General features: G+C 39.8%; 3 protein-coding genes across 6 annotated transcripts; 2 read left to right on the top strand and 1 right to left on the bottom strand.

Moving 5' to 3' along the window:
* The first annotated feature begins 563 nt into the window (after positions 1 to 563).
* LOC6560470 (feline leukemia virus subgroup C receptor-related protein 2) lies at positions 564 to 13,842 on the top strand. Of its 4 annotated transcripts, none has more exons than XM_032734776.1 (11): positions 564 to 656; positions 3,123 to 3,403; positions 4,951 to 5,062; positions 5,248 to 5,350; positions 5,453 to 5,581; positions 5,642 to 5,737; positions 11,724 to 11,865; positions 11,928 to 12,124; positions 12,207 to 12,331; positions 13,113 to 13,223; positions 13,283 to 13,842. In XM_032734776.1, exons 2-11 carry the CDS (start codon positions 3,277 to 3,279, stop codon positions 13,572 to 13,574), a joined length of 1,434 nt encoding a protein of 477 aa, XP_032590667.1. In that variant the 5' UTR covers positions 564 to 656; positions 3,123 to 3,276; the 3' UTR covers positions 13,575 to 13,842. The 4 variants fall into 4 exon arrangements, with proteins under 4 accessions (XP_032590667.1, XP_032590666.1, XP_001987352.1 ...); XM_032734775.1 differs by having other exon boundaries at positions 3,104 to 3,403; XM_001987316.2 differs by having other exon boundaries at positions 564 to 834.
* Positions 13,843 to 15,543: 1,701 nt separating this feature from the next.
* LOC6560920 (anillin) lies at positions 15,544 to 21,013 on the bottom strand. Its single transcript, XM_032735112.1, has 11 exons — positions 20,988 to 21,013; positions 20,551 to 20,889; positions 19,100 to 20,063; positions 18,703 to 19,044; positions 18,472 to 18,640; positions 18,104 to 18,284; positions 17,867 to 18,043; positions 17,419 to 17,658; positions 16,982 to 17,360; positions 16,611 to 16,909; positions 15,544 to 16,546 (listed from the first exon to the last, which is right to left on the bottom strand). The coding sequence occupies exons 1-11, from the start codon at positions 21,003 to 21,005 to the stop codon at positions 15,827 to 15,829; spliced, it is 3,828 nt and encodes a 1,275-aa protein (XP_032591003.1). The 5' UTR covers positions 21,006 to 21,013; the 3' UTR covers positions 15,544 to 15,826.
* Positions 21,014 to 21,533: 520 nt separating this feature from the next.
* Positions 21,534 to 22,848, top strand: LOC6560919. The gene is made up of 4 exons (XM_001987314.3): positions 21,534 to 21,693; positions 21,815 to 21,924; positions 21,990 to 22,260; positions 22,328 to 22,848. The coding sequence occupies exons 2-4, from the start codon at positions 21,830 to 21,832 to the stop codon at positions 22,811 to 22,813; spliced, it is 852 nt and encodes a 283-aa protein (XP_001987350.1). The 5' UTR covers positions 21,534 to 21,693; positions 21,815 to 21,829; the 3' UTR covers positions 22,814 to 22,848.
* The last annotated feature ends 900 nt before the right edge of the window (positions 22,849 to 23,748 follow it).

Here is a 23,748-nt window from a genome sequence, read left to right as displayed (position 1 = left end):
CGAAAAAGAAGAAATGTTAAGCAAAATAATATTCTTTATCTGCACGAAAAATAACATTAAGGAATTCTAGTAATGAAATCAAGATAAAAAGTGTTCAAACAGAAGTTGAGTCCTTTCGGTATGCTCAAAGAATTGCTGTTGGTAAATAAAATGAAAATAAACAAATTTAATTGGCTTAATTGCTTATCTGTTATTTAAATCAACTTATCAAAGAATTTGTAAGCAAAATATTATTCTTAATCTGCACGATAAATAACTTTAATGAATTCTAGTAATGAAATCAACATAAAAAGTTGTTTTGAAGTTTTAATTAGTTGTTTACCTTGTTGACTGTGCCCACTGTGAAATCAAGTGTACGAGTGTGTGTGTACGAGTGTGTGTGTCTGTGTAGTTAGTATGCCTGCTCAAAGAATCAGCTGCTTACAACAATAATAATAATAATAATAACAATAATAACAACAACAACGACCAGTGCACATTTTGCAAAGTTGATTTTATGTCAGGCGCTGAGCGACGTTTTTCGGATTTAGTTTCAGTTTCAGTTCGCCCGTCGGCGCTCTCAAAACGTCACCGATTTCGCTCGTTCTCGAGAATTTCGCGAATGTGTTCCATTTGGAATCGATAGGCGCGTTTTGGATGTTTTGGTCTACCTTAAGGTTTTTTTATTACATTTTATTTTGGGTTTTTTAACTCGCGACTCAACCCCGAACTGAAATAAAATACGTGCGTTGCTCTCACAATGAGACGAAAAACAACTTCTTGATGAGTTTTTAGCTGGCAGCAGACAGAACTCCCCCACATAGTAAAAATAAAATCTACCAAGTCGCGCGCGTGGTGAGTGCTGGTCTTGTGTACAACATATAAATACATATGTATGCCTTATATTTTTTGATTATTGTTGGGAAAGCGTGCTGCCGATGTGATATTTTGGTTGTTCTTTGCCTCTGGCTGTTATCGCTCGTTTGCCTCAACGACTGCTTGTTGCTTTGTGCCGTCTTCTTTGTCTCTTGCTTGCTCTCTGTTTATTTTCGTGTATTAATCATCTACATTCAGCCGTCTTACTTCAGACACAGACAGCTGTTTAACACTTTATCTGCGTGCTTAACAAAAATGATGCCAGACAGCGTGTTATGGGAGTTATTTCAATGATAATATAGTATCTCTAAATGGTAGTTAGCCCCCCAATTCCCCAATTCAAATCACAATCAAATTGCTGGCATGCATAAGCAAACAATGCTGCAACATTTCCACCTCATTAGAGGCGATTTACGCAGCCCACAAAAAAAATAAAAATAAATTGTGCATTTTGGCAGGCAAATTGATTTAAGTGCAGTCATTAACAAAGTTAAATCAATTAGGGACTGCGGCGGTTTTCATTTGGCACGCGACTTTGCCAGCGATTTAATTGCGCTTTAGGGTGAAGCTGAAACAAAACTTGTGGGCACTTTATGCAGTTCCATGCAATTTTTCACATAGCTAAAATGATGCGATGAACAACATTGATTCGACTCTGACGAATCCGTTCCCAGAGGCACTCGAGCTGAAATTTGTGTGGCTCATAAAAGTCAGGCAGTTGATTGTTTTTTGGGCGCAACAAGTATGCATGCTGTATCCCAAAATCCCCCAATCCCATCTCTACCCCCACCCTTCCCATATTCCCTACAAACATATTTGGAATGCCAATTCTATTGCAATCGCAGTCGCAAATCCCCAGCCAAATCCCTGGCTCTGATTTGATTCAATGAGTTCATTTATGTTGCCTGCGCTCGCAATTTCAATGTCAAAGTACGTAAGACCACAAGAACAACGGTGAATGATTGTTTGTTTAAATGTGAATTTAAGCACGAATGCAAATGAATACTTTACTGTAATAGCTTAATGAATGTGCACAAAACCAAACAAAACAAATACCGGGCTTAATCAATCTTTGTAAATCATTTCGTATGCAAAAGCATTTTTTGTAATGGCTAAAACTATTACAATCACACATTGAATTATTAAAGGGAGAGCGGGAAAATTATGCTTGACTATTATATGTCCTGCAATATTTTGATTTATTGATTGGATGTTATTGGGGATAACTGTAACTAAGAGCAGTATAATTTCATAGGTTTGGTTTGTCATTCTTGAGAGTATTTCAAATTTGCAACTCATTGAAAGAGAATAAATGGAGTATATATGTTCATTATCAGCATCACTAGTCAAGTCTAGATTGCTATGTCCATCTATCAGTTTTAAATATCCTTTTTAAATATCCGTCTTTTTGCTGAAGACAGTACATAGTTTGAAGATAACTAGATTGGATACACTGGTAACAATGAATTGATAGATGATATTTAGGTGACATCTACACCATTTATTAAAAAAGAACTGTTACCTCAGACACGCCGTGGAATAAATACCCTTTCAGGTCGGAGTTAATATGCTGACAGCAAAATTTATGATGAGAATTCTTTCTTGTTTAGATTTTAGTTTCAACTAAAATTGACATTGAAATAATAATCACTAGTATAGGAATAATGAATTATCAATTCGATATCGCTTGAATAAAAACCGTGTGTATAAATTCTTAAGTGACTCAAGACTATCTGTACAAGGGTTTAAGTCAACAGAATTTGCTGCCTCCTAATTGGAATTAATTATCTAAGCGCAATATATCTTTCCAGCTCAAGGCATATAAAGCCAAACAATAATTTTATATATATAGTTAGAAAAGAACGGCGGCTAAATAATCCACCAGCAGCTGTGGTTTCAAGGGGGTGTGGTTGGGAGCATGCCATAATGTCTGCTTGTATTATGTTGGCTTTTGTGGGCATACAAGAAATGTTTATGCCAGTTGTTAAAACCATCGTATACGAGTACGAGCACGTATGTGCCTGGATACATATGTACATATATATATATATATAAATGTACATATATATAAATACGAGTGTGTGTGTTTATTGCTGTTACAAAGTTTTTACAATTTCAAAACCACAAAGCCTTATCAAATACGCAGCAGTTGAAAGTAATATGTAAAAAATGTGTTGCCTATTTTTAGGCGGCGCCATTAAATAACTGAACTGATTTGTGTCTGCATGTTCTTTTATCTATTTGACAGCAATTTTTAACAATTTCAGCTACCAAATAAACTGCCCAACTCAAGTACAGTAAATAAACAACGACACCACCGAAGCAACAGCGAGCCAAAGCACACACACAACCGCCCATAAAAAGAGAATATAAACGAAGTGAATTTATATATAATAACAAATATTTATATATATTTAGTAAATGGATCTGAAACATAGCGCCACCAGCGTCGTTGAGAGCGCCGATTCGTATATAGCAACGAGTAAATCAACAGACATGATCACGCACAAGGACAAGGAGAGCAAAGCGCCCAATGCTCCACCCGAAGGTTAGTCTTATAAATAATAGCTCAAATTGTAATCGGATATTTATTTAGGCTTTATCCGCACAGTTAACATGCATGTCACATGACACACAAATCTTTTAGGCATTAGCTATGCTCAATAGATGTATGCTCATATGTTCATGTGTAACTAAACATTTGCATGCAAAACACTTTAAGTACACACTCACACACTGACACACTCCCACACACACGCACGCTCACACTCACACATACGCACGGACACAAAGCGGCCATTTTGACTTAACTGCACCTCAAGGTATGCAATAGTTTTGTTTGCTTTCAGTGATTTGCGTGCACCGCATCACAAATGTACTTTCGCAGCTGTATGTGTGTATACATATATATACACATGTGTGTGTGTGTGTCAACTAAAAATAACAAATATCAAAGCTGTCCTTCTGCATTTTCAATGCCATGCAACTAAACTAAAATAAACTAAACTAAACTAGGAAAACGTGAAAAAATTGCTTAAGTTGGAATTATACGAAGAGAAGTTATCCTGTACAGAGTTTTAAACACATTTAACCAGTGCTTAATAATTAATTAATAAATAAATAAATAATGTTGTTTATTGCACTCGCGAATAGGCACTTGTGTTTATAACTAATATTAAATAATTAATAAACTCGGTTGTTTAATAGACTCTTTTACTCTGCCATAGTGTTTATAAATATTATTTCTTAGTTAAAGAACTAAAGATAAGATATACAATTGCATAATAAATATGATTGAATTATAAAGATAGGGTATACGCGATTGCTTACAAAACGCGCTGATTGCAGCATTTGAGACTGACTTTAAGTGGATATTAAGAATACTATTTTAATATATACTAGAGCATATGATAAAACATGCCAGACATACTAATTAAATGCCGTCGGAACTATAATACTCCACTCTATTTACTGGCTACAGAGTATACAAATATAAGCTGTTGTCTAGCATAGTGACGAGGATTTTCAATTGAAACAAGAGCTGTAATAGAAATGGTTAAAATTAAAACAAAAAGAATAGTTTGCCGCAGATTGAATGCCCTTATAATACTGTCTAAAATATGTCGGCTGCACTCAGAAAATGTTAAGCTATATTCTAGAATAAATAAAGGGACTAATTTCCTTTTGATTGTAAGTGATTTCATAGTATTTTGTAAGCAAGTTAGCATAACATCCTCGGGATATTTGAGCTTTCAGTCAGAGTGAGCAATCAGACAAAAGGATTTCAAATGCACAATGCATATACATATATATATATATATATATATATATACACACAAATCTGATATGCCAGTCAGATTTGCAAGTAACCTGGCCACTAGTACAGTTAATCTGATGCGTCTGCTTCTGGCTGTAGCCTTGTAAGTGCAACAACTAAAAACCCATTCAGTTGCACATCAAGTGGCTTTTACCTGTATTAATATATAGCTGGATGTGTGTGTGCGTGTGCGTCTGTGTGTGTGTGTGTGTGTGTGTGTGTTGAGTGTATGTATGTTGAGTGTATGTAATATGTCTAGTTTGTTGTATTTTTTTCAGGGTATAAGGTCTATGCAAGACGCTGGGCGGTGCTCATACTCTTTGTATTCTATTCAGCATCCAATGCCATGCAATGGATACAATACACCATTATCAACAATATAATAACACGGTAAGTGGTTACTGTGGTGCAGGTGGTGCTATACAATTCACCGAGCTTTGGGGACTTGATTTAAAATCAACGTTTCGGCACATTCAATTAAAACTTTCCTCCAAGCTCATTAAAGTGGAGCACAGTGGGGCACAAAGTTGAAACTGCAACTGTCAGAAAGTTTATTTTGATGTTGTTTGTTGCAGTTACTATGGCATCAGTGACAAGTGGGTCGACTGGACGTCTATGATTTATATGATATTGTATATACCGCTCATATTTCCAGGCAGTTGGTTTCTCGACAAAGTGGTGAGTGATGCATGCAGCTTAACAATTGTTTTGCGTTTTCCTTTTTTTTTTATGGTTTATTGTTAGTGGGATTGATTGGGTTTCTGGTTGATTTTCCATCAGGGATTGCGCATTACGGCGCTGGTTGGCATTGTGGGCACTTGTTTGGGCGCTTGGATCAAGGTCTTCTCGGTGGACCCATCTTTGTTCTATGTCAGCTTCATTGGACAGGCAATTGTCGCGCTTGCACAGGTAATCCCGTTAACCCTCATCTCTTAATTTAAGCCCACTTTCAGCTGCATTTCTCATCAGGTCTGCATTTTGTCGCTGCCCGCACGTCTGGCAGCCGTTTGGTTTGGACCCGATCAGGTATCCTCGGCCACCAGTGTTGGCGTCTTTGGCAATCAGGTAAGCAAAAGCTGCAACAGGAATTTAAATTAAAAGGCGTAAATTACGCATTCGTCCCGCTGTTCTGGATTAAGTTTTTTTGTAAGCGCTTTTCATTACATAACTTTTCGAGGATGTTCGGCTAAAATTTGCATAGACAAGAAAAGGGTTGAACTGCAGCAGTGTTTTGGCCAGATTGATGCGAAAGGCTTAGCTGACATGCCAAAATGACATTGCAGCGTTTTTTGCGCTAACTATTTTACATCTTGTGTGGGGCAGACCCATTTCCGGCCAGCGGAAATGGCTATTTGCAGCCCCATTTCTCTCACTTCTGTATTACATGATGCGACCATTTACCAAAATTGCCAAGCCCCAAGAAAAAAAGAAAAATAGTTAGGATTAACGACTAAGAGATTTCCTTTAAATGAGAAATAATCGAGCATAAATTATATAATAATCGAGCATAAATTAGAAAAGACAAAAATGGAAACGGAAGTCCTTTGTCAAAAACGAAAAAGAAATGGAAAAGGAAATCACTATTTAAATGTTTTGAATATATTCTTCATTTTATGTTGCTCACTGATCGGAGTTGTATTTTTTAGCTATTACATTTGCACACAAAAACTCCTTTGACCCATTTAAGAGGGCTGCAAGGGTTGCCAAACGGCAACTCGAGATTGATACAGAAATGACTTGAACAAAACTAAGCAAACTGATTGCACAGCTCATTGCATCAGACACGAATGCAAATAGGGCTGGCAGGTAAAGCAAAAAATAAAGTCTTTGCAGAGCATTTTCAATTTATTCGACTGTGAAAACAAACGAATGGAATTGACCTATTCAGAGTGTCAGAGTTCCAGAGTGTCAGAGTGGCAGAGCGTCAGAGTGTGTGCTGTCCACAAATGAAAATGTCACTTAAAGGTTGCAACTGGCAATCCTTAACTCGTGCAACTGCATAACTTAATTGAGACGACGCCTTGAGCTGACCACTGTTGAGGATTCATTTTGAAACCGGAACTCAGTGGGACATGCCTCAGTTAATTGTGGTACGCAAGTGTTGTCGGACTAAAATGCAATTAGATTTTGGCTTAAATGCTAAAAGCCATTTAATGCCAACACTCTTGCAGCTGCAGCATACGCCTAATTACATCAATAATGAATGCAACAAACTTGCAACCAATTAACGCAACACTTTGTGGCGCAGTTAACACTTTAACGTTAGCGAAATAAAATTTAAGCACACTTTGAAGTGCACTTTTTGCAGACAGCTTTTCTTATAAGTGAAATTTTTCCATATTCTACTTGAATTATTTCTTAAAGTCTTTAAACGAAATGATTCATGTATTTTATAGGTGAGAATTATACTTTCATTATTTTTTCAATTAATTGTAATAATATTTTGTGATCAAATAGTTCTATATATACTATAAAATGCATAAGCCTATCTTGATCCCAAAACTCATCTTTCGACGGATTGTTTTAATGAAGATTTGTAGTTTCAAAACTGAGGGGAAAGATGGACGGAAATGGTTAAATTGACTCAGCTTTTGATGCTGATAAAGAATAAGCAGATATACTCGTATATATATATATACTTTATGGGATTGGATACCATATCCTTCAATGCTTTACAAGCTTCACGACAAAATTTAAAATTCTCTGCATTGGTATAAAAAAGATGCAGAAAAACGCAGACCTCTAAATAAAAGATATAGTTGATATAGATTATATAAATAATCAATAGTTTACGAACTCTGATATCATGTTCCACCCAGTTCTCAAAAAGTTTTTCGACAGTTCTTTTCGAAGATAAGATACTTGAATATTTAACAAAATATTAGCTACGGCATCTGTTATGACTTTCGACATTTTGCTGTTGCTTTGCTTGTTGCAAATGTCAAACTACAAAACATTACATATTTTTTTAATGCACACAGAAAAAAAATCGCTATACTTTTTGCACCAAGGACAACTCCCTTTATAATTCCGAAAGTATATTTCTAAAAGGGAAAGTTGAGCTTTTCTAAAAACCAGGGCTTGTTTTTCTCAAGTTCAGGGAAAATTGTTTTAAAACTTAGAAGAATAATGTATAATTTCCAGGGTATTGTTTTTATATGTGTACATATAACTTTACATAAACTTTTTTATTATTTATATTATTATTATAAGCAAAGCAAAGAAAATTTCATTATTATTTTCTGAATATCATAGATGATTTTTTATAAAAATAAGAATTGGCATTTCTACTTTTTAGAAATATTTTGTATTATTCAGAAATATACTTCTAAAAAAGATTTAAAAAAGCTCTTCCACTTTGAGGAAATTAATTCTAAAAACAAGAGCAAGTTTTTTTAGTTTTCAAGTCTATTATCACAATGTCTGCTCAATTTTTTCTGAGTGTTTTCACAAACCTTCGCTGCTTACCCCTTTGTAGTCATAACTTTTCCAATGTTTTTGCTAACCTTTGCGCAATGATACGGCTACTTTGATATTTTGGCATTTATTCCCTGACATTTGGCTGATTAACAATCCTCCTGACAGGATATGAACGCATTACAAAGCAAAACAATTAGTGCAGCTTGCATTTGCCATTAGGCTGTAAGGCTAAATGGTGATTAAGGGTTCGGGAGAAGGGGATTCAGCATTAATGGTGACTTACGAGCAAATAATGTACTCACTTGCAACGTGTTGCAGCTGTGCCATAATGAGGACAGCAAGACCAGCTTACCTGCTTGGATGAACTTGCAAATAAGCAGCACAAACATTGAAATAGTTGACTGACATGCTGACTCACATACATGGCTAAATGCGTGTTTGCTTGTGTGTATGTGTGAGCCTGTCTGTCTGTCTGTCTGTCTGTCTGTGTGTGTGCACTGTCATATTTACCATACGCTTCAGCGCCACTGAAAAGGCTTATAATTTCCGCTTGTTGTTCAGACCCGACTCGCCTCGGCAGGAAGTCTCAATGGGATGTTCATGTCACAATATGAGGTCGCCTCTCATTGTATTATGTGTGTGTCTGTGTGGGTGTTTTCACTGTACACTGCCGTCGAACGTCATCGTCAACATCAACACTCCACCTGCTTGTCGCTGCATTGGTTGAGGTCAAGTAGCTGCTCAATGGATAAAGCCAAAATGCAAATGTTGCCTTTAAAAAGTCGTCGCAAGTCGAACTTGTGCCCCAAAGGCGCTGAGTGCCAAAGAGCATACAAAATTCAAATAAGCAACCCGAGCTACGACTGCGTAATATTCTGTTCTCAGATAAGCAGATGGACAAGATTGGACCACCTGATTATGAAGCTAAAGCAGTGATTTATGTCAATTAAAAGACACAAGCTTTGGGGATAATAAACTCTAGCTGTGAGTCTGTTGGAAATTGTTCTGTATACTTGGAAAATATATTTAGAAAAATACAATTAGTACAATATATATCCCTGAGCTTAGTAAATAGAAAGAACTAATTTGTATTTTTTAAAAGTAGGGATCCCATTTCTAATTTATATTGTGGAAAAAGTCCTATAAAAATTGAACTTTTACTCTTTAGATATGCTTCTCAAAAATATAAATTAATTCTAACAAATTTAAATATGTAATATTTATTTTAAAGAAAAACGTTTCTAGCTGTATTATTACATTACTTATTTTGCCAACGTGGAAATTATTTAAATAAATAAAAAATTCTCTCCCATTTCCAAGAATAAATCTGGTGTGCAGTAAACCAAAATATATTCACATTTTCATATCTAAAAAATATTGCCCACATCCGGACAGCAACACGGATATTGCAAAAAATCCATATACTCTAAAAAAAAAATAATAATCAAAAGTAAAAATTCAAATAGCGGGCGGCACTTGTTAGTTGCATAGTTTGGCATTGAACGCCAGTGAACACGCGTGGCCAGGGTTGTCAGCGTTTCAGGGTTTGGCGCCTTATCTGGCAAGGACAACGCCATGGGCGCACTTGCCACTTTCTACCGAAAGCCGACAAGCGGATTTTGCCAGTGGAACAAGCTTTGAGCATGGGTTTTGGTTTTAGATATAGCCACAGCTATGTCTTTGGCTTTTTGCCTCGTGACGCTTTGCCCAAGTGCTGAACAAACCTAGTTTTTCCTTTTCTTGATTTTTTGTTTTTTTTGTTGTTTTTTTTTGGTATTTTTGTTAGCTGTTAGAACAACAACAGCAACAAGAGCAAGCTGTGTTGGCTCATACGCATTTGTAAACATGCCAGGAAACGAATTCCTCTGCATTCAGCTGCCTGATGCTCCCCGTTTCCGCCCCACATCCTTGTGCTCATCGCTAACATCCTGTGTTTGTCTTTTTTATTGCTGTGAACCCCCAATCGCTGTTAAAATGCTCTCTAGTGGGCATTACTATACATTTCTCTAGTTGAGCACAGCGCTCAATTGGGGCTGCATTTTCAATTTGCTGGCTGGCATTCTCAAGCTGCTGCTCAGGCTCATATGTGTACTTTGGATGCGAGTGCACCTTGCGAACCACACACCCACACCACGCACCCACACCCACAAACACACCCAACCACTTACCCTTAGGCAACTTATTCAAATGCTGCTCTTAATATAATTTATGTAAATTGTTGCATTGACAATACCCAGGAATATTGAGAGGGCATTTGCATGGCATAAATCTAAAATGGCAAATTTAATGCAGTGGGCCCAAGTTCGTCGAAGTTTTTGTTCGTTTGATTTTCTTTTGACATAGCGAAAGAAGTCCCAAGGCAATAGTCGATTAACCTTACTGAACATTAGATTAGTTTTGGCTTGTTTTGGTTGTTGCCATAAGGCAAAGAGAAATAAATTGAATTTATTATTATATTTTACTATTAAATTCTCGTTGCCTTAAGCCTTAGGCTTTGACCAAAACAAACTAAAACCTATTTAATATAAGAATGCTGCCGTTAAGCCAAATCGAATTAAATAAAAATAAATTTAAGGCAGCCATAAATTTATTAAATTCTCTTACACTCAAACTAGATTGGCTCAGTTAAATGACTTTGATAAAATGTATTTAACTTAGTAGTGTAAATAAGAAATGACTTTCAAGAAATGGAAGTTAACAATAAAATTGTAATCGCATTGATATAATAAATAATTAAAATTCAATTTAAATTGCACTCAGTTTGCAATCGGCCGTCAAAGTTATTTGCCTTAATCGCTAAATACGATTTATAGGCTAAATTCAATTTCCCATAAACAACAGAAAGCTGAATACCAAACAACTATGCTCCGCTTCTAACTGATTGACTAGTAGATACCCTGTTCTTGGCCCTTAAAGTGTTGAAGATTGTTATTGTTGTTATTAAGAAGATAACTGAGGACAAAGCAAAATCAACTGGACGATACAGTTTATAAATAAGGAATATATTTAATTTAATAAGACAGGAAAAGTAAAGTGTCTCTTAAGCAGAAAAACAATTTCCTTCTGAAAAAGGACGGGGGATTCCAGCTTTAATTTGGTTATAATTAATCTACATAGATTATATAACTTTTCTAATCTAAAATTCCTTTTCCAAAAAATGGCCCAATATGAAAATCGTCTCTTGGTCGTAACAATTTTGACCGCTTCATAATACCCTTCTATTTGGCCACTTTCGAAGGGCACAGCGCATAAATAAGAAATAAAGAGAAACTCTGCACACAACACTCAAAATTGCGAAACTGAAAATAAAAGGAAAAATGGGGCAGAAATGGGGCATGTGGGCAAGTTTTGCCACAGCACAGCTGCGGCTAGTGAAATGTTTTTTAGCCCTGAAATGTTATTTGCCATGAAATTGCGGGGCAAACTTTGACGAAAAAGAAAAGTGCAACAACAGCAGTGGCGGCAACTGTCATGTGGCAGGGCAGGGCACACACACATAAATCAATTTTATAAACGACTAACGCCAACATAAATAAGACACGACACCGAACGGACACAACAGCCGGAAACGGATGCGCTTCTACCATCCAAAGCTCTAATGCAAATAACAAATGATGAAATACTTTTACAGCTGGGCGTGGCTGTTGGATTTGTGTTGCCACCGATGCTGGTGCCCAACTCGGATGATCTGAATCAAGTGGGCAGCGATCTGCAATTGATGTTCTATCTGGTCGCCGGACTCACCAGCATACTGCTCGTCCTCATGGCCATTTGTAAGCGGCATCCTTAAAGAATTCAATTTCAGTTATACGATTAACTGTTATTCACTTGATAGTCTTCCAGGATAAGCCGCCGACGCCACCATCGGCTGCCCAGGAAGCTGCACAGCGTCTGGAGGGCATTGCCGAGGAGCAGGTCAGCTTTTTCCAATCGCTCAAGAATCTGATGACCAATCGCAATTTCATCTTTCTGCTGCTCTCCTATGGCATCAACGTGGGCGTTTTCTATGCCATCTCGACGCTACTCAATCCGGTACAGTGCAGCCTCACTTCTGCTGACTCACTAGCTAACGCAGCTTCTCTTTTTTCTTCATTTTTCTCTATTTTTGTTGCAGGTGGTGCTTAAGTATTATCCAGGTCATGAGGTCGACACGGGTCGCATTGGTCTGAGCATTGTGCTGGCCGGCATGCTGGGCTCGGTTGTATCCGGCATTGTTCTGGATAAGACGCACAAGTTCAAGTAAGTGCCAAGCAATTTGTTTCAACGAGTCCCTGATTACACATACGCCGTGTACGCCATGCAAACGTACGCAAATGCAAAAACTTTAAGTGCATTTTAAATGCCCTTGCTGTGAGTATATGCATTTTTGTGACTGGGAGACATTCAGAAATGAATTGAGATTAATGATGTTGTTTTGAACAGCTTAAGATGAGTCTATATTTGTGTCTGTAACTCCTAGTTGTCAAGTTGTCCTCATAAAGTGGGTCAAAGAGTTACCTAAAATCAGAGTACGATAAGAATACTACAAGTGTAACTCACGTGTCTATCCAAAAAACAGGGTTTTTTTAATTCCGGGTTAAATTTGTCTAAAATGTAGAAGAAAAAAAATAATTTCCAGGGTATTTTTTTTACATGTGCATGAGTTTTATTACCTTTTGCGTAGCTTCCGAATGAATAATTTCTAAAAAAAAATAAAACAACCGTTTCAATTTCTACTTTTATTACAGTTATGAAATTGTTTTCTATATTTAGAAATAATTTAATTTAGTAATTTAATTTCGTTTATTGTTTGAGGACCTCTTTTTCATAATTGAAATATGTTCTCTAAAATAAAAGAACAGTTGAGCTGAAGACAGTGAAAACCATATTTTTAGAAATTATTGCTAGAAAGTAGAAAGACTCATTTTAAAGCAATTTTCTAAAAGTTAGTGTGATTTTGTGCATTTGCATGCGAGTAACTAACCCGAAAAAGACTTCTCACTCCTTAACTAAAATGAGCTGCATGTTTGTGTTGTTGCAGGGAGACAACGCTAGCCGTGTATGCGCTCTCCATGGTGGGCATGTGGATATTCACCTTTACACTGGACACTGGACATATCGCAGTCGTCTATCTGACGGCCTCGCTCCTTGGGTAAGTTGGTGGCAGGCAATAAATTATCGCTTTAAGCACTCAGACTAACAGGAATGCAGTTTTTTCATGACTGGCTATCTGCCGGTGGGCTTTGAATTTGGCGCGGAGTTAACGTTTCCCGAGCCGGAGGGAACTTCATCGGGGCTGCTGAATGCCTCGGCGCAGACCTTTGGCATTTGCTTTACACTCTTCTACTCGGAGCTCTTCTACTCGTACGGAGATGTGCCCGCCAACGTGGCGATGGCTGTGATGCTGATTGTCGGCACTGCGATCACGGCGGCCACCAGATCCGATTTGCGGCGACAGAATGCTCAAGTGGTGCAACCCAGTGGTCAAGCTGTTAATCCGTAAACAAACCAATACACACACACATACAGACACACCACAAAAACGGATACACCCACACCCACACACACACACATACACACACACAGGGTCGCCCTTTACAAATTTGATGATAGTATTTGTAATGCATATCGATTTAAAATTATTGTTTTTTAATTTATTGCATTTGTTTGTTAAACGTGCTCGTTTGTGTTGGTAGCTTTAAGTGAAATGTGTTGAATTTTACAATTGTTTATTAAAAATTGCATAGCAACATTTGAAACACAAAAACACACACATACATTTTTATATACATATAAATACGTACATATATTTGTGAGGTTAGCTTAGGCAATTATTTTTTCATATTTTTATATATATTGGCCAAGCAAACTTTTGTGGTTTAGTGCGTAAGTTAATGGAATATTTGAATAATTGCAATATCAAAAGACTTGTGATGAAAATTTAGCTTTATCTCTATTCTTTCGCGACTTCAACAACTAAAACAAAAAAACAACAATAACAAAACAACAAAAGAACAAAAGAACCCTAACACTTGTCAAGCAAAAATATATATGTTTAAGTAGTTGAACTTTGCTTAAGCCCCATATTGTTGGGGGGCATATTGTATAATCCTCAAATGTTATAGCCAACCATATAATATGTGTATGTTTATATAGCCAATTGTTATAAAGCACAATGCGTCTTCATTTCCATTAACAAACTGAGTTCTACCCGCAATTTGCAAGCCCAGTTCAATTTTCTGAGTGTCTAATATTTACTAAATTTAACACTAAAAAAAATAAAACATTCCAGTAACAGTTAACACAGTCGAGCTACTCTGCAACGATCTGAAATAGATATAGGAAAGATTTTTTTAAGACAAAAGTTTTGGTTCCTTAAAACGTTGATTAATTAAGGAAAAGGTACGCAAAGTGTTTAAGCATCAACCAAGAAACCGAAAAGATACGAAAAGAAACAGAAATTGAGAGTTTGTGGAATATTTCTATGAGCTATAGGAGAAAAAATATTCATGAAAGCATTTTAGAGAAGTTCGACTGGACTGCCAATAATAAACGACGAGTTTGAGTCAGCAAACAGACGGGGGAAACAGTTGGACGCTTTATGAATGCCCAGTTTAAACTACATTCCAGTTATACAATAGCTAACAAAACAATATCTAAACATAAATATACTAAATATTTGCTCAAATAACATAGAAACTCAAATATACAGATAAATGTGTATATTTCGAACACAATTTAGAACTAACCAACTGTATCCTGTTCACAGCCTGTTCCAATTTGTATATATACACTTATATACACACACCTTTACACACACACACCCACACACACACACAAAGGCAGTTAAATACTTGCAAATCATATCGGAGGTGTGTTAACGTTGATTTTGAAGTATTTACAATTAAAGTCAAAGTCAAATCTAAATGATATACATTTGTTGTGACATAGATGAATTAACTAACATTAAATGCAAGTAAATAAAATTGCACACTTTTAAATGCAGTACATAAATTGTATTCAATTTTGTAGATAGCCTTTAGGCCAATTGCCAGTATTATACATATATACAGATACATATATATATATATATATATATATACCTAATACCTAATCGTATAACTCATAAAACTAGAGTCAATTGTTTAGATACTACCTAACAAAATATATATATATATATATATAAAACATACAACAAAAACAACAACCACCTAACAAATTCAGGACACAAATAAAATATTAAAAAAAAAGTATATAACACTTGTTGGTAGTAAAAGTAAACAATATGTGGTGTGCATAACGGTATCCCTTCACACACACACCACACAAACACACACACACATAGTCAAAATATATAAAATTCAAAAGAGAACAAAATATATATATATGTGTATAGTGAAAATGTATTCAATAAAAACTTAATCAACGGAAGAAAAACATGTTTGAATTGGGTTTTTTGCTTTACATATATTTTGTGAGACTGGTTTAAATGTATTTTAAGTATAAATATGTTTAGAAAACGGAATTTCAACAATACTTTTCACAATACTTATTCCATCTGAACATTCATCAGAACATTACAGTTACACGGTACTAGATATAAATGCTAACATAAAGCACCGCGAAGCAAAAAAAGAAGCGCAAATATAAAGATCAACTAAAATATATATAAGAATGAAAACATAAAAAAACGCTCAGGATAATCCCGACCCAAATTGCCGCTGCTGCTGCTGCTGTTTCTTTTCCGTGTCCTTATTAATGCGTTGTACCCCAAGCGCGCAGCAGCGTCAGCGCCTTATTCAGATAGGCAGACCATTCCTCGCGCTCCTCCTTCGTATCAGCGGAGAGCAGATGACGCACTGTTGTGGTGCGTCCATTGGGCACAATAATCAACGATTCCTGATCGGTGTCCAGCGCCGGTCGCTGGCACTCCAGCAGCATGGTGTTCAACCGGGCGCAGATGTCACGCGGCGCTGTGCTGACTTTTTGGGAGCAGCATGCATTCAGATCGATGCTGCCCATGGGCGCCTTCTTCTTCTCATCGTCGGGATACTTCCAGTAGCTGAGCACCGAGCCATTTAGATGGCACCAGCGACGATGCCAGGCACCAAAGCCAGAGATGTCCTCGAACATGGTGAGGAAACCCTTGTACTCCACGCTCACCGACAGCTCACAGTTGACCTTCATGTGAACGGTGCCATCGAGCGGACTGACGCCCAGCACTTGCGTCAGCGTCCAACTGGTGCGCTGAATCTCACGCAGCGAGAAGATGGCAAAACCATATTGCACAAGCTGAGGCGTTCGCACCACATGTGGTCCAGCCGGACTCTGGACGGGCGGCATGACCAAACGATTCTCGCCGCCCTTCTTCTTGGGCGTCTTAATGCCGCCCTTCTTGTTCACATTGATGTGATACTTGAGCTCGTGCGGCAGCTGATCCCGCTGAGCCAGCATGCCATAAATCTCCAGTGTAATCTGCAAATCGAATACAATTGAAAACAAATGCTCAAAGAAGATAATAACCGGATTATCGACTTACGCGAAAATCAGCATAGACATTATTCAGTTGCAGCACATCGGGAAATTTGACAGAGAGCAATCCGGGCATCGTTGGCACCGTTTTAGTGGCCAGCACGTGCTCATTGTACTTGAGCAGGCAGACCAAATGATGACCATTGATGTTGCCCGTGGCCATTTTACGCACATACTCCTGCCGCAACGGTATTGTGATATCCTTGACGGTCAGCAGACCCTTCTCCTTGGGTGCGCCGACGGGACGAACGCTGTTCTCCACGCGCAGCCGCTGCACCTCATCCAAGCACGCCTGCCGACGATGCGCTGTGTAATTAATATTAAATTATATTATTAATTATTATATTATATATATAAGTTTAGACATTTGCCACTTACTGGCTAGCAACAAATAGCGTTCGCCCTCAACGGATTCGGTGGAGCCGGAGAACTCAACGGTGGCAGCGCACAGATTGAGCGCCTGACTGGCCTGGCCAATCACCTGCTGCTGTTTGCACACCTCACTGAGCAGCTTCTTAATCTTGTCCTGCGCCTGAGACGACTCATTTGAAACGCGTGCATTCTGCAGCTCCTCGTCATCCTCCTCGCTGCAGTCATCAATGCTGACCGGCGCAGCACTGGCAGCAGCTGCAGCCATTTCGCCATGCTGCGGTGAATCATATTCCAGCTTGTGCTTGGCATGGCAATCGCTGGCGAGCGCTGAGCGCATAACTTGCTGCTCCCGACATATCTTGCGCACAGGCGTCGAGTTGGAGCTCTACGGAAAATGGTTTACGATTAGATTTGTTTTGCTTCAGCAATAGTTAATTTCTTACATTGGCGCTCTGCTGGCGACGATAGAAGCTGACGGTGTGCACCAGCGTCACCAAATTGTCATTGTCCTGATTGACGCTCAGCTCGGACTTGACGGGCTGTGCCCCATTCGGCAATGGCGTCTGCACATCCATGGCCTCGTCATGCTGCTCCTCAATGGTCCGACAGGCAGCAGACTCGGCGGCAACAGCAGCCGGAGTCTTGCGATACGAGAAACTGTTGGATGCAGTGGTGCCCTTGCTCTGTAAATGTTTAAAATACTGTTCGATTTAGATCGGGTTGATATTGGACTGAGGAAATAAACATTGGAATGCTTTCGTTTTAGAGGTGCAAATGCATCTAATTAAATAAAAAGGGAATCTTGGAAAAGAAAAAGGTTAAAAGGATGCAACTAGTATGCCACATTTTGAGGCAACTACTTTACTTTCAGCTACCCATTGCAATACTCACGCCGAGCGACAGATGACTGGCATTGTTCTCATCCTCGCTGTCGTCCTCCTGGGTGCTGCCATAGTCGCCGACCAGCGCCTCGTCCAGATAATCATCAATGCCCGTTGAGATTTGTGAAGAGTTCATTGAGCTGTCGCCATCATGGCTGAAATAATGATCCTGCTCGGCATAGTGTACCTGAATAATGAGAGCTCTTTTAACCACCCGCTGTGCATTGAATTTGCTACCTGAACTCACCTTTTTGCCCAATTGTTGTTGTTGTTGCCTTTGTTTCTGTTGCATTGCGGCCTCGTTGCGTTGCACGGTGTTCAAAATCTCGCGACCCAGGCTGCCATTGCACATGCCAGCGCTGCTGTCCTCAGTCTGTGACTGATCCTCTGCCTCCGCCTCGTTCAAGGACTCTTCATCATCCATGCAACTACAGAATCAAAGAGCACAGAGATTAGCGATTAGTTGTGTATATATGTATATATTTATTTATGATTTGTTAAAGCTATGAGTGTCTAGTGTCTACTCTAAAATGGGTCAGTCTCTAAATTGGTAAATTGGGCTGCTACTCAATGCAGAGCAGGAATAGCAGGCAGGAGTAGCATTTGTCGGCGCACCTGTCAATCTCCTCCTCCTCATCCTCCTCGGTCTCATCATTGATCGAGGCCGTTGCCGTTGCACAGCAATTGTCACCGCTGGAGTCAAGATCCGATAAGGCGGGATACAAGCGATCCGCATTCGCTTTGCGTGCCCGCTTCGATTCCTCGTCAATGACAGCATCGCCAGCTGTGAATGCAAAGAGTGAAATTGAAGAGTTTGCGGCTAGTTTATGTTCCGTCGAGTCTTACGTGAACGCCGCTTGCTGCTGGCATTTGCCATGGGTGGAGGTGGTGGCGGCGGCATCGGACGCACCACTTTGCCAGGAGCAGCATCCGCAGCAGCGGGAGTTGTAGTTGCTGATGCTGCTACTGCTGTCGAAATGATTTCCTTTTGCTTGTTAAAGCGATTCGCGATAATTTGCATGTCCTCTTGCCGCTGACGATCAATGTCTTTGATGCGATTCTCGGCACTGGTCTGAGCCGAGGCCACCAAGGCGGCCACCTTGTCGCGCAGCTTGCTCTCTGGCTTCGGTTGCGGCTTGGACGGTGGTTGAGCGGCTGCTGTTACCGGATGCACGGCCACCGAGTGTGCTGCATGAGGACAGAGTGTTAGTATTGACTGCGAGTGCTTAGAGCTACGGATTACCTTTTGGTTCGTCTGCGCGTATCTGACTGATGCTGGGCGCTGTGCCAATGGGCGCCTTGGGCAGCATAGCCTTGGAGTTGCCCGTCTCGAAGAGTTTCATGCGCTCCTTCAGCGACAGCTCGCAGGGATCTTTTTGATTACGCAGTGCCGCCTGCGACAGGACGCCACCGCTGGCCTTTTCGAAGATTGCAGCACGGCCAGAGACCAAACCCGCTTTGACAGTTGCTGCAGGCGCTGGAGCGGCTTTGGCGGGAGCGGGTGCGGGCGGTGCTGCTGCAGTCGCCTTTGCAAATGTTTTGGCCACTTGGCTGACCGTCGTCGATTTCTGTGGCAAAGGCGGCTTTGGAGCTGTCGTCGCAGCCGCCGCAGCAGCCGTTTCTTCCGGCTTGGCATAGTCATAGGTATGCTTAATTGTGGACGATTCGCGTCGCTGGAAACCCTGAGCCTCTAAAGAGCTCAACACCTTGGCATCCCATTTCAATTGTTTGGTTTTGCTGCCCTCATCCACCGCATCACATGTAGGTGGTGGAGGCGCCCTGGCTTTGGCTTTGGCGGCCTTGTCGCGACTGGGCAAATCCGGTTTCGGCGGCGGCACTGCATCCAGCAGCGGTCGATGGATCTCATGATGCGACACGTCATCCTCCCACTGATTTATCGTGTCCGCCAGTGCAGCCAGCTTGCCCAGCCGCTGTTTACCCCGACGCGGACTGCGCCGGTTTTCGTTTTCATCATCATCGCCGGCATGGAACTGCGCCTCGGTGCGATGTATTGGCGAGGACAGATCATCCGCATTCGAATAGAGTGCGCCCATGCGCTGCAGTCGATTGCGAGAGGTATCCCGTAGTCGAGCCAGGGGCTGATTGACCGGCGCCGTTGCAGCACTTGAAATTAGAGCTGTTTGCTCCTCGTCCCCTTCCCCATCCTCGTCACTGGTCATATCCTGCTCCTGAATCTCAACTTGCACCTAAGCAACAAAAAAATGTTAGCACAAGCGAAGCAGAAACAACAAAAATGAAGACAGACAAGAATGCAAAAGAAAATGAAACAAAATAGATAAACGAAAGATTAGTCAACGTTTAAATACCCTTGCATTTGACGGCTTTTTGGTGTTTAATCGAAGTACATTGTTATGGGAGCTGTGTTATATAGTAGTCTGATAATTAGACATTTCAGTCATATTTTTAATAATATATTTTAAAAGTAATAATTATTTTGTATATTTATTAAGCTAGGAAATTTGTTGATTAAATAAAGTCGAATTATTTGTAGTTATATATATATATATATTTTTTTTTTTTCTTTACACATTTCATAAGAAAATGCATCTACCCGCAGCAAGCGTATAAAAACACCACAAAAAAGCAGCAAAAGTAAAAAGCGGAAAATACAAATGCAAAAACAAAGCGTCATGCATAAAAAAGGGAAGTAAGAAGAAGCGGGCGAAAACTTACCCCAATTGGCTGTGCGGTGGTAATATTTATCTCGATGCCCATTTCCATGTTCTCCTTGTTGACGGCGGCATAATGACGCAGCGGCTTTGTGGGCGATGCCTCCAGCGTTGCCTTCTCGAGGATAACAATTTTTCCAGAGTTGCTGCTGTTGCTTGTAGCAGGCGTCGATGCAGATGCAGATGCTGACGCTGTTGTCGCTTTGCTGACGACGGCTGACGTTGTCTCAGCTGCTGCTGTTGCTGCTGCTGGCGTCGCCAGAGTGCATTCGGCTAGTGGAAATTTGCTGGCATTGGTTATGCCGAGGGCGCGACTGCGCTGTTCGGCCTTTTCGAGCATGCGCTGCAACAAATTACAAATTACACAAAATTATAGATTGTATTCGCAAATTGCAGTTAGACAATGCATTTTCAGTTTGCTTTTTCTTAGTAATCTTGTACCTGAGTGAAGGGGTCCATTGTTGTTTTTGTTGTTGTTGCAAATGCTTGTGAAAAATGCAAATTGCGCGCACACTGCTTATATTTATATTTTGTAACACTTGCACTTGTGTTTAATATTTGTTTTAGTTGGCTACTATTTAGTTGTATTCACTTTATAAACGATTTCTTATTTTTTTTTTGCATTAATGCTCGTCATTCGAAATAAAGCGCGTCGCTTCTTTTTCTCGCTTGTTCGCGACGTTGAAATTTTAAATGGGCAAGCGTCGGTATGCCTCTACCATCGATAGAGTTGCCATAGCGCACAAAGTCAGCAGTTATCGATCAGTTTATGTTAACATTTGTATAACTTAACATTTTGCTGAATTGTTATTAACAGTGTGTGCTGAAATATTATTAAAAAATTATTATCTCGTTTGAATAACTGTGCAAGTATTTAAGAGTGTCACCATCTGGCTTCTAGTCTGTGAGCAAACTTTTAACAGAGATTCAATTTTAAATTTAACAGTAATAATTAACAGCGCCAACATTATTAGGAACTATCGATACATTTAAACCAGCTACATCCGATAATTTTCAGGTGGCATCACCAATCTGGCAGCACCAAAACAAACAGCCGTCAATGTGAGGGCATCAAAAGAATGTGCAATTCAAATAAAAACTGAATAATAATAAAAGTAAACAGCAAAGAGCTAATTGGGCTAAGGAAGTATGTAAACATGACTTAGATGTTGCTTATGTGTTATGTTCAACGTTAGCTTTTAATAGTGCTGTCAGTTTTATTTTCAATGTGTGTCATAAATAGCTAAAGGAGTATTTATTATTTTCAGAGGTCCTCGATTATAATGTCTGAAGAGAAGACAGTAAATCTGCTGTGGAACTGCGCCAAAGAGCTGACCACTCAAACACACGCCGAACGCCTGCTAAAATCCTACTACATGTGAGAATAACAGAATAACACAATGAGTATTGTTTTTTTTATATAATCCTCTGTGCATTGTTTAGAAATACGTGTCGCAAGGTGGCCAGGCACAATGTTCAACTGCCCGAGGAGATCGTTGGCCCGGCTCGCATGTGCGCCCGTTGCGGCAATCAGTGGTGCGACGGCAACTATCGACTCCAGCTGCGACCCCAGCGCCTGGCGAACAATGCGAAGAGGCGTCGGCAGATCGCCCAACTGGATGCGGCCAATGCCAAGCGTGAGGAGAGGGGCACACTGAGCAGGGGGGCGCGCAAACGGGCCAAATGGCTGAAGAAGCGCATGGTCAGCAATATGGTAAGCGGCTTATAGACAGATTTTTATTATTTTTTGTTTTATTTATCTATTTGTGTTGTTTTTATAGGCACTGAACTGTGAGTTTTGCGGGCATAAAACAATGTTGCCGTTGGAAAAGCCTAAAATACGCGCCAAAAACGATAGCACACAAAAAACAATGGCAGCAGCACATACAACAACAATAACAATAGCTAAAGCAGCGCCAGCGACGAGCAAGCGCAAAAAAAAGAATAAAAATAAAGACATCAATGCTGGGCTCAAACTACAACAACAAGAACAACAAAGTAAAAAAGCGCCGACAGCGCCCACAAAAAATACAGCAACAACAACAAAGACGTCGCAAACACAAAGCAACAAACAAAAGAAGCAGAAATCGAAAGCAGCGACGCCAACGCCCGCTGCGAGCAGCAAGGCAACCGCATCCAGCAAAAAAATGCAATCGAAAACACAAAAGCAAAACGCGCTGCTTCAGCTGGCAGCTCAGCTGAAAACGCACGCGTCGAAAAACGCCAGCAAAACGGCACAGAATCGCCTGCAAGCGTTTCTCAAGTAAAAATAATAAAGTAACATTTGTTTGTTTAACTTAAATTAAATGACTTGTTGTTCTTGCACCATAATTAAGCAAAGCACAAAGACCTCCACACAAAGCAGCCATTTGGCGGCCCATGAATCAGCATCATTGATCATTGTGGCAAACGTGCTAAAAATATGCTCCGCTTTTGCTCTTGCCTGATAAAAACGCACGCTGCGCGAACCTGTTGGCCCCGTTGGTTTTTTCTCTTTTTGCCCAGTGCACGCAGAGGTAGTCACGCAATGGCTGAGTGTTTAGTTATCACGCTGGAGCTTCAGCTCCAGCTCCAAGCTCAAGGTTACCAAGGTTCCACTGTGCACTGTGCACAGTGAACTGAATTCTTAATTTATTTCAGCGTAGCGCAACATTCAATTAAAATTGAGCTGTTTGCTGTGCAACCAGCCAGCACGTCCTTCAACCCAAAAAAAAAAAGCAAACTGACTCTCTACCTTTATACCCTGTATTTATGATAAATTGTTATGTTGAGTGCATACAAATTTATGCAGCAGGCAGCAAAAGGGCGTTTGATATTTAATAGACAATGCTGCGTACAGGTTATCTTTTAGTCGTTCTCCTCTCACCTAAATTACGCTCGTTTATATGTATGTGTGTGTATGTGTGTATGTGTGTATGTGTGTATGTGTGTATGTGTGTGTGTGTTAGCTTATCTACAGCTAAAAAAAAAGAGCACACGCAACAGTTGCTTATGTGTCTGTGGAGGGAGACAGGAGCTGGACAGACATCGCCTGAGGAATTGAGTTTTAAACAAGGCTCGGATTTCTAAGTTGCAGCAACATCTGCCACTATTGTGTTGTTGCTGTGTGTCTCTCTTCTGCTGCCGGCAACTTTCTTGCTGACTGAGTGCTGCGCAGATTAGAAGATTTCTGGTTTCTGTTTTGGTTTTGGCTTATTGCGAG

This window comes from Drosophila grimshawi, unplaced genomic scaffold, assembly GCF_018153295.1.
Source record: "Drosophila grimshawi isolate 15287-2541.00 unplaced genomic scaffold, ASM1815329v1 contig_1369, whole genome shotgun sequence".
NCBI lineage: Eukaryota > Metazoa > Arthropoda > Insecta > Diptera > Drosophilidae > Drosophila > Drosophila grimshawi.
Note: the sequence above shows the minus strand (reverse complement) of the source record. Positions and strands in the feature narration are given on the sequence as shown.